The sequence below is a fragment of the Capsicum annuum genome, chromosome 7 (genome assembly GCF_002878395.1).
Source record: "Capsicum annuum cultivar UCD-10X-F1 chromosome 7, UCD10Xv1.1, whole genome shotgun sequence".
NCBI classification, from domain to species: Eukaryota; Viridiplantae; Streptophyta; class Magnoliopsida; order Solanales; family Solanaceae; genus Capsicum; species Capsicum annuum.
This window is the reverse complement of record NC_061117.1, coordinates 59,555,339-59,566,450: the sequence shown is the minus strand read 5'-3', so window position 1 is coordinate 59,566,450 and position 11,112 is coordinate 59,555,339. Positions and strand designations below refer to the sequence as shown.

At 37.2% G+C, this 11,112-nt stretch overlaps 1 protein-coding gene across 1 annotated transcript in view; it reads right to left on the bottom strand.

The window, feature by feature from the left end:
• Positions 1-3,989: 3,989 nt before the first annotated feature.
• The window catches only part of LOC107854949 (early endosome antigen 1), a 36,744-nt gene continuing 29,621 nt past the window's right edge, over positions 3,990-11,112 (bottom strand). Inside the window, exons 3-6 of the mRNA XM_047393553.1 lie at positions 5,466-9,278; positions 5,167-5,358; positions 4,837-4,965; positions 3,990-4,518 (exon numbers count right to left, since the gene is read on the bottom strand). Of these exons, the coding sequence (XP_047249509.1) occupies positions 4,270-4,518; positions 4,837-4,965; positions 5,167-5,358; positions 5,466-9,278 (4,383 nt within the window). The 3' untranslated portion in view covers positions 3,990-4,269. The remainder of the gene's footprint in view (positions 4,519-4,836; positions 4,966-5,166; positions 5,359-5,465; positions 9,279-11,112) is intronic.

Sequence of the window (11,112 nt, the reverse complement as noted above, 5' to 3'; positions counted from 1 at the left end):
CGAACTAGATTTTTAGTGGTGGATGATGTAACGACCTAAAAGTTTGATGAAATATGTGAAATTTGTGATTTTATATGATTTGACTGTTTTACCCCTCTCCGTAGTTGCTTTATGATATTTTTGGAGTGTGGGAGTGATTGACATGATTTTCAATGCATTTTGGTATCATCTATGCAATATTGTGATTTTTGATGGCTTCGAGAGCATTTTTTGGATTTATGTGGATATCTTTTGATCTGTGCGACGAATGGCCAAACAGACTGTGTCAGTAGCTCTGGAATATCGATTTTAGTCTATATAGACCTTTGGTTCGGGTCCCGGTGAACCCAAGCTCATTTCGACCTATTGGTTGGAAAGTTGAAAAATTAAAATATGGGTGTGGAACCCACGTTTGATCGAAACGACCTCGGATGGAAAATCCGACTTCGCCAGCAGATCCAGAATATCGATTTTAGGGTGCTAGCATGTTTGGTATGATTTTACAGCTTTTAAATCTCATTTTGACCCTCGATTTGGAAAATTATAATTTCGGGTTTCGGGGGTCAACTTTATGAAAATGACGTTCTCTTGAAAATCTAATATCTCCATCGCGTTCGAGACGTCGAATTTAGTGTGGTTACATAGTTTGTTTGCATAAATCGGACTCCAAATGAATTCCGGGCACCCCGTCAAAGTCCATTTCGACTTAAAGGAACAAAAAATCTGCACAGCTATTGCAGAAATTTTCACCCTTTTTGGCCCATTTTGCTCATTTTTCTTGTCTCTTGAGAGTTAAACCCTAAATAGTTTGGGAGCTTAAAAGTGAAGCTTGTGGGAGCTTGGGAAGATAGATTAACATCTATTTCTTAATTTTATTACGGATTTAAGAGTTCGGGATTGTTCGTGAAAAGTAAGGTCGCGGGTTCAAGTGTAGCGGATCGGTTTCGACTTTCGAGGTAGGTTATAGCTTAACTCTTTCAGACTGGACTGGGTAGTAAATGATGATGCAAAATGCATGTTAAGGGTGGAAACTAATCATGAAAATAACAATTTATGTGTTATGCCCGTGGGGGGGGGGGGCCTATATGTGATGTAATTGTCGAAATTGAGTTATTACGTGATATGTGTGACATGTGGGGTCCTATGTGATATTAATAGTCCTGAATACATGTGAATAATTATATTGTGTTGTTAAAATGCTTAATGTGGTACCATTGGTGTATTGTGATTATATTCATACTTTATTGGCATATGAGACATGTGGAAACTCATGGATAAAACAAAAATAATGAGTGAATATTGGCTCATGTGATTGTGGAAATGTATCATTGTAGTTGGTTGTGGAAATATATCATGTGGTTGGTTGTGGAAATAATCATTGTGATTAGTTGTGAGTATTACATCTTCATATCATACTCATTCATGAAACATTGGTACCACTGTGGCAACATCTGAGAAACACTGGCAACACCTTTTTAAAAGATATGGTAACACTTTATAAAACCCTTTCCAAAGGATGTGCCGGAAAGGAGGTATGAGATATGTGGATTATATATGGGTTGACGAACCCCCCATGGGTTCTACATCGGGAAGCTTTAGCTCCGTAAGTGTATACAAGGATTGTGCGATGATCCCAGAGGTTGTATGACGACCTCGTGCATCATCATCCCCATCATCATCATCATCACATACATTGCACTTACTTTATTGTGTTTATGTTGTGTTGTATTTTGCCTTATTGACTTGTCATCTATGTATTTGTCTTATCTTCCTTTAATTGTATTTGATGACCTTGTATCTACATGTTCTCTATTGTTCTATTTATAAGTGACATAATATATACTTGTGTTCTATATCTTGGTGTGTCGTTGTAATATATGTGAGATATATTAGAACTGTCAGTGCAAGCGGTGTGGGCTACCGTTGTGGGACATTTTCTCATTGCAAGTGACGTGCCCTTAGTATATATTTTGTATGCTTTTTTTACTACTTTTCTTGGTCGGCCTATGATACCTACGGAGTACAAGTGGACCGTACTCATGCCTACTGTGCCCTTTCGGTGCAGGTCCTAACTCGAGTGCGCCTCAGATTTCTTGACCCGGGCGATTGTTGGAGCTTCCAAGGTAGCGGTTGGATATTCATGCGTCCGAAGTTCACCTCTATCTTTCTAAAGTAGTTATGTCTTTATTAGTATTCGGAGACAGATATTATTCCTTTTGTGGTTATTTTTCCGATGTATTTGACTCTTGGATTGTATTAGTAGTTCTTACACTATTGACACCTGATTTTGGGCTTGATTGGTATTTTGGATAAGTTCTTTCCGCATTTTTATGATTACTTTTATGGTTCGGCTTCGTTCTAGAAGCCTTACCTTGGGATAATTTTTTGTCTTTTCCTCTTTTCTTATCAGTTTGGGTGATAGGCTTACTTGTCAAGGTAGGCCGCGACAAGTGCCATCATGACCCTCGTTTTTGGGTCGTGACAGAAATTGTGCTAAAGAAGGCAGCAGATCAACATGTTTGCTTTGACACAACTTTATTGGTCCTTTTCCTTGCCTCCATTTTTTTCTTCGCTCTAATTTGTTCATGTTTTTTTTTCTTAATTTGCTATACATTTTTTAAAAAATACATAAAAATGCTATAAATCAAAATAATTAACAACTTAAAAAACTTTAAAAAATATAAAATATTTGGCTGAATCTCAAAATTATATCAGTATTATTTAAATTGAAATAGAAGAAAAGGTATTATAAATCACAATAATTAAAAACTTAAATTATTTAAAAAAATATAATTGACTATTTATACCACAAAAGTTTGGACAAGAAGGGTAAAATATATTATTGAAAATTACATAAAAAGTCTTATAAACTACAATAGTTAATAACTTAAAATACCTAAAAACATATTAAAAAATATAATGTATTTTTTTAATTACATTTGTGTCACATAAATTGAGACAAAACATAACATATATTGGGGTAGCACGAGCCCCCCGATATCTTGTATAAATATAAACGCCGTACCTCAAGAATTTCTACACAAATTCTCAAAATTTTAGTTAGAAGTAAGCCCTCTCGGTAAAAATTGAAATGAGAGCGGAGAAGTGTATTTCACTTGTCGATGGTCAATCTCACAAAAAACAAGTCATACAATAAATGAAAACAAAAAGCACATTTTTTATGATACTTTAAAATTTCTTTTGTCAAAATGTCTGAAATATCTTTAATATTGTTAACAATATATAGAATTGATTATTATTAATTTTTATTTCTAAAATGATTCAAATTAGAATTTATATATATAAAATTATTTTCATGAATGACTATTAATTTATGTGCTAAAAAACTTTTTTTTTTGTTAAAAGAGCTTAAATCATTAGACAAAATATATATGTTACTAATTATTATAATTACATTAATAGATTAATAGTTGGTCACAAATTATACTATTTATTTGATAAAAAAACTCTTAATTAGAAAATATATTACTCGTTGATTGAATAATGACTATCATTATTAAACATTGGCGAATACGAATGTTGCGTCGTGAAATATAGATGGATCATTCGCTAATCGTCCATGAAGTTGTATATCTTCAATGAGTATTCTCCATATATTTTGGTTGGTGAGTTATTTTTTTATTAGAAAAATTCATATATTGTACAATAATAATTGTTCAATTTAAAAGAATATATTAAAGGAGAATAATATATAAAAATTCATATTTCATAAATTAGAAGTTTTATAAAATAAAAAAAAATACTAATATAACTACACAAAGGTAATTTTGGAATAATAGAGAATTTTGAGGGATAAAAATGTCTTTTAATTGATCAAAATACAATGACTTATAAGCCAAAAAAAAAAAAAAAGAGGTGGGAATTATAGTTTCTAGTTTTTGGCTTATGAAAAGTAAATTTTGACTTTTTTTTAAACAATTTTGAAATTTGTCACACACTTAAAAAAAAGTAAAAAGTAGTAGATTAAAAGCTATTTTGACCAAAACATAAGTCCATCCAAACACCTTCTGACTTCATTAAGAAACAAACTGGTAGCGTTCCCAGGAATCTTCCACAATCGAAGCCTTCTAAAATAAATTCATGAGCAAAACAAAATACAACCTTGATTACTTAGTTAAGTTGAAGGAAATATGAAAACCAGTTCCCCAATAACTTCCAGCCCAAACTATCGATTAAGATACCAACAATAATGATCAAAGTGTTTTTCAAAAATCACAAAGGAAAAAAAAAAACATTCTAACCCAAGACAAAACCTCGAAAACCTTGAAACTAGTATCTTTTTCCAAGAATTATTCCCAGGATAACAGAAACTAGAGCAACCCCCAAAATAAATTTCAGGGGAATGGCAGAAGATCCTTCAATGTGTTGAACTTGTGACACACTGGAGGATGGTCGAGTTGAAGAGACTTCCAACTTCTTCTTGCTCTTTCGTTTCGTTGGAATAGAAAGCATTTCTCCAATATCCCTAGATTTCACCTCTAGGTCATCCTTTCGATCACTACTACTGCCACCAATATCCTGCAATTTGAATTAAAAGCAATTGAAAATCATTTATCTTTCGAGCTATTTCACGATCATAATGGTCATATTTGTTAAATAATTTACATTGCTCTAGTCGATGATAATTTTACGCAGGCATTCTTCTAAAACACTAAAGATATAAGAGGATGAGATGTCCTTGTTCAACATCCCTTCTTTCTTCTAACATCTAAGCGCACGTGGAAGTATTCTGATGGTAATAGTAGACTCAGCTGAAAACAGGAGGCTGAGTGAAAAGATATTGGTAGACTTAAAAAATTGCATAGTCAGCAAATACAGTTCAGAAAAGAAACTAACCTTCTGCTTCAATATAGCATCAGCCTGCTGCAATTTCTCTTCAAGTTCCTTGACTTGGTTTTGTAGAACTACTACTTCCTTGCTTTTAACTTGCAGCTCCTCCGACCCCTTACTGGACATAGCCTCTTTCTGTGTTGTCGACATTCAAATATGAATTAGTAACCAAGCTTGAAAAGTAAATGTTTAATTTTCATACCATACTAGAAGAGGAAAAATCAGAAACATTTTATTGGGATGGCAATATAATATTTGAAAATTGCTACTAGCATGTAATTTTGGCACTAGAATGTCAACTTGGTTGTATATTTAACTGTCTAAAAATTACATTACCTCTTCTTTGCCTTGCGCCTCCGCACTGCCCAAGTGATCTTCAAGCTCCTTGATGCGGCTTTTCAGAGAATCTTCACTCGACTTAATTTCTTCCAACTGTTCTTCAAGATGTGCTATGACATTTTGCAGCTCCTTCTTAGACGTTTGATGTGTTTCATTGAGCAAGTTTTTTTCCTCCAAAATGGATGATAACTGTAAAGATCATGTTAGAATGGTAAGTTGTCAGATGCAAGTACATGCACCTGCAGTAATTGGCTAGTAGTGTGAATGATACCGATTCAAAGTGTAACTACACTAACCTGAAGTTGTAGTTTCTTCCCTTCAGAACTAAGCTGCTCTTTTAAGTCGTCTATAACCTGGTTTGAAGATTTAAGCTCTTCAACTGATTCATTCTTCTCAGCAAATGCAGCTGACACTTTGGCTTCTAAATCATTGAGTATAGAGCCATTTGAGGCCACTTCTCCCTTTAGCTCTGAGTTCTCCATAGTAAGTCCTTCTTTCTCCTTTTCAAGTTCGGTACACTTCCCTTTTAGCTCTTCAACAATGGTTTCAAGATCACTCAAATTCTTACGGCTTTGCTCTAGTTCCACTTTTCGAGCTTCTGCCGGATTAGCTGTTTCACGAACCTGCTCTTCATATGTTTTCACCAGAGTTTCAAGAGAGTATAGCTTATCCATTAACTCTTTACCTTCAGACTCTTTCTGGGTGAACTTTTGAATGGCTTCGTGCAGCTTTGCCTCCGTTTCTGATATGCGGGCTTCAGTTGCCGATTGAAGTTCAGAGGCTTTGGAATGCTGATCTTTTAGTTCTGTGATGGTGTTCATATGAGAAACTAGTTGTTGAATGCTGTCTTCCTTTTCTGCATGGGCTGAGTTTAACAGTTCTTCAAGATCACTCACCCTGCTCTTAAGAAGCACATTTGTCTCCATTAATTGTTGGTTTTCAGATAAAATGTCTGCAGCTTTTTCTTCTACCTCCAATATTTTATTTTTCAGGTCCTCATTGTCAGTTTCAGATGAAGCCAGCTTCACCAACACCTGATCCAGTTCTTCCTTCACAGCTGAAAAGCTTTCAGCAGATTTACCAATCTGCTCCTCGTAACTCTTTAGCTGATCTTCAAGAGCCTTCAGTTTCACATTCAATGTTTGTGCCTCTGAATCTCTCGTAACAAATTTGCCAGTTGCCTCTTGGAGTTTGAGCTCAGCATCCATTTTCAGAGTATCATGCAATGACTCAAGCTCTATGCTTCGAGCTGTTGCTTTCTCCAAAACTCTTCCTTGTTGCTCTAGCTGCTTTTCTGCTGACTTGAGCTTCTCCATCACCTCACTCTCTCTCAACACAGTAGCATTAAGATCATTTTCAATACTTTCCAGTCTCTGTTGTGTGGCATTCAATTCACTACGCAGGACCTCAAGCAAGTTTTCTGTTTCAGCAAGTTTTTCAATTGAAATCCTATACACATCCTCTAAGTTTTTCTTTTCCTCTGTCAAACTGTTCAGGCATCGACTCAAGTCCTTCTCCTTCTCCGTGGTCTCCACCAGAGCAACCTCAAGGCTTGACGATTTAGTTTGGAATGCCTCTACTTCTGTTTCGAGCTCAGATGCCCTGTCAGAGTGCTTCTTAGATTCTGCTTCTGCTGCCACACATTTCTTGTCTAGTGTGCATATTTGTTCTTCAAGTTCCTGAATCCTATATTTCTCCGTTTCGAGCAGTAGCTCCAGGTTCCTCACCTTTTTTCCAGCTTCTTCTACTTTCGAGTGTGATACCAGCATCAAGTCCTCTAATTCACGGCTGCGTTGATCTGTGGTATTGGCCCGACCTTCATGCTCAGCCCACTTGTCAGCAGCACTTCTAAGCTCCGCTTCAAGTTCCAAATTATGAGCACTTGATTTGACAAACTCAGAATCCAAATGCGCTATTTTCTCCTCGTACTCCTGCAATCTGGTATCCAGCTGTTCCTTTTCTTCCATGGTCTTCTCAAGTGTAGCATTTAGTTCAGAAACTTTCCCAGAGAACTCCTGCAGTTCCCTCTTGTAGACATCCTCTAAGTTTATCTTCTCCTCTGTCACACTCTTCAGGAATTGACTCAATTCCCTCTCCTTCTCCTTGGTCTCTGCCACAGCAGCCTCAAGGCTTGACAATTTTGTCTGAAATGCCTCTACTTCTGCTTCAAGCTCAGATGCCCTGTCAGAATGCTTCTTGGATTCTGCTTCCACCGCAACACCTTTCTTTTCTAATGTGCTTATTTGTTCTTCAAGCTCCTGAGTCTTATATTTCTCTGTTTCGAGCAATAGCTCCAAGTTACTAACCTTTTTGCTGGATTCCTCTACTTTCGAGTGTGATACCAGCATCAAGTCCTCTAATTCACGGCTGCGTTGATCAGTAGTGTTGGCCCGACCTTCATGTTCAGCACACTTGTCAGCAATATTTTTAAGCTCAGCTTCAAGTTCTGAATTACGAGCAGTTGATTCGACCAACTCAGAATCCAAATGAGCTATATTCTTCCCGTACTCCTGCAATCTGGCATCCAGCTGTTCCCTTTCTTCCAGGGTCTTCTCAAGGGTGGTATTTAGTTCAAAAACTTTCCCAGAGAACTCCTCTAATTCTTTCTTCATATCATTGTTTTTCAGTTCCGCTTGATTTAGTTGCTGTTCTAGTTCCACATTCCTTTCTTCAGCTGCAACACAACGATTCTCCATTTCTTTAAGTTGGGATTTTGCTTCTTCTATAGCAGCATTGGAAATGTGTAGCATGTCCTCAAGCTCAAAAATTTTCTGGTTGGCAGTAGTTATGGCATGTGCAGATTCATGGTGAAGCTCTTCCAATGATTTCAGCTTCTGTTCCAGCTCCGCACTGTTTGCTAAAGCTTGAGAAAGAAGAGAATCTGCATTGCAGAATTTCTCATCTGAGAGCTGCAATTGCACCTCTAGATTACTACACAATTCCTTCATCTGAACCACATCATTGTTTAGCTCGGCTACAGAAGCTTCAAGAGCTCCTTTCTCTATAGATAGTTTGGCCAGCTCCTCCTGAGACACTGAGAGTTGTGTTTCCTGGCTTTTCAGTTTAGCTTCAATATGTTTCTTTAAACCTACTTCCTCCTGAAGCTTCAACTCTATGTCTTCCAACTCAGACGCCTTAGCCCGAAGATCTTCTTTAGTGGATGATAGTAAAAGCTCAAGAGACGAAATATCCTCCTTTACCTGAGATTCAGAAGCTTTTCTCACGTCTATCTCTTGGCTTAATTCATCTATCAGAGCTTCTTTTGATGCAAGTTTATTCTCAATATCTTGCACTTGTGATTTTGAGATCTCTAACTCTCCTTGAACTTTACAAAGCTCTGAAGCTGTAGTTGTGAGTGCTTCTTCAACCTTCTGATTTTCGGCAATCTTCTCGTTTAGGCCCTTGAGTTCTTCTTGTAAGGAAGCCATCTGGTCTTCAACTTCTTTTGCACTCTGTTTCGACAACTCCAGCAATCTCTCAAAATCCAAGGCCCGCTTTGTCTCTGATTCTGCAAGTGAGCCACTTTGTTTGTGCAACTCCTCAAACTTTTGAGCCTCACCTGCAGAAGCCAGCAGCGCCTGCTCAAGCTCTTCCATCTTCTTCTGTGAGCTTTCAAACTCGAGGCCAAGTCTGTCAAATGCCTCCTTAACATTAACATGCTCCTTGTTATTCAATTCATGAGCTTGTAGTGCCTCTTGCAACGCGTTAAGCTCAGTATTAGATCTGGTTTCTGCTTCTGCAATCTGCTCTTGTAATTTCTTGTGATCAAGTTCAAGCTCTTCAAATTTCTTTGCAGTTTCCTCCAGCTTCTCTGTTGTGAGCGACAATTCATCCTTTAACTTCACATTTTGAGATTCGGTGTCTTTTAATGCTCCAGCAACTCTTTCCAATTCAAGCTCAAGTTCGTTAGCCTTTTCTTGTGCTTCAAGATATTCTCTGCTAGCAGATGAAATATTTGAGCTCCGGTTCACAGCATATACTTTGCCTTGTGCAGGAGAAGCTTCAGCTGCAGCATGTGAACCATCCTTCGATTCCAAAGCTTCCTTCTCTACTTTAATAAACTCTCCATCAAAAGCAGACTCTTCGTGCTCCTTCTCACCATTGGACACCTATAACAATATTTACCCAAACAGAAGATGAGGAAGAAGAAAAAAGAATTTCTTAACCCAGTATAGTCAATCATTAGTTATATGAGCTTTAAACCGGTTGAATTACAAAAATGATTTACTCGAAATTAAGCAAATTGCCCGCCATAGTTGATGTATTAAATATCCAATGAACAGAAAAAACATAAGATTGTCATTGGACTATTTATCGCATCATATTTGACAACAGTGCAGTAAATTCATGTTTTGTCTTTTTCCAGTGCCAACACCTCTTAACTCTAAAACTTTGAATCCAAAATCAATTTTGTGAGAAATATAGGAGAAAAATATTATTGAATTGATGTCTCTAAATTATTACATTTGAGAATAGACACTACATTCTAATCCTATTCCTAATAGAACACTACATTACAATCCCTTTCCAAATAGAATTTAATATGCTATTCCTATTCTTATTCTAACACTCCCCCTCAAGCTAGTGCATACAAGTCATATGTACCAAGCTTGTCACAAATGTAATTAATACGAGGACTGGTGAGGGACTTGGTGAGTTGATCACTTCACAAATTTTGTTCTCGAGAGTGTCTTTTCTCTGACAAAGTGACAATCAATCTCTATGTGCTTGGTCCTCTCATGGAACACTGGATTAGATGCAATATGAAGGGCTGCCTGATTATCACATACAAGTTCCATCTTACCAGTTTCTCCAAATTTTAATTCTCTCAGCAATTGCTTGATCCAAATCAACTCGCAAGTTGCTACAACCATTGCTCGATACTCTGCTTCGGCACTAGATCGAGCAACCACACGTTGTTTCTTACTCTTTCAGGATACCAAATTACCTCCTACTAAAACACAATATCCAGATATAGAACGTGTGATCCTGCCCAATCAGCATCTGTATATCCAATGATATGCTCATGACCTCGATCCTCGAAGAGTAGTCCTTTACCTGGAGATGATTTTATATATCGCAAAATCCGAACAACTGCATCCCAATGACTATCACAGGGGAAGTCATAAACTGACTTACAACACTCACAGAAAAAGAGATGTCGGGTCTAGTCACTGTGAGATAATTCAACTTTCCAACCAACCGCCTATACCTTCCAAGATCACTGAGTGGCTCCCCTTGTCCTGGCAGAAGTTTAGCATTTGGATCCATAGGAGTGTTAATGGGTCGACATCCCATCATTCCTGTTTCCTCAAGAATGTCTAAAGCATACTTGCGTTGAGAAATAACAATACCAGAGCTGGATTGAGCAACCTCAATCCCTATAAAGTATTTCAATCTGCCAAGGTCTTTAGTCTGAAAATGTTGAAGGAGATGTTGCTTCAAGTTAGTGATACCATCTTGATCATTGCCGGTAATAACAATATCGTCAACATAAATCACCAAATAAATACACAGATTTGGTTCAGAATGGCGATAAAACACTGAATGATCAGCTCCACTACGAATCATACCAAACTCCTGAATAATTGTGCTAAAACTTTCTGAACCAGGCTCGAGGGGATTGTTTCAAACCATAGAGTGACTTGCGCAATCGACATACAAGGCTACTAAACTCCCCCTGAGCAACAAAACCAGGTGGTTGCTCCATATAAACTTTTTCCTCAAGATCACCATGCAGAAAAGCATTTTTAATGTCCAACTGATAAAGAGGCCAATGACGAACGACAGCCATAGAGAGAAAAAGACGAACTGATGTTATTTTAGTCACGGGAGAGAACGTGTCACTATAATCAAGTCCAAATATCTGTGTATATCCTTTGGCAACAAGGCGAGCCTTCAGCCGATCAACCTGACCATTTGGACTAACTTTGACTGTATAAA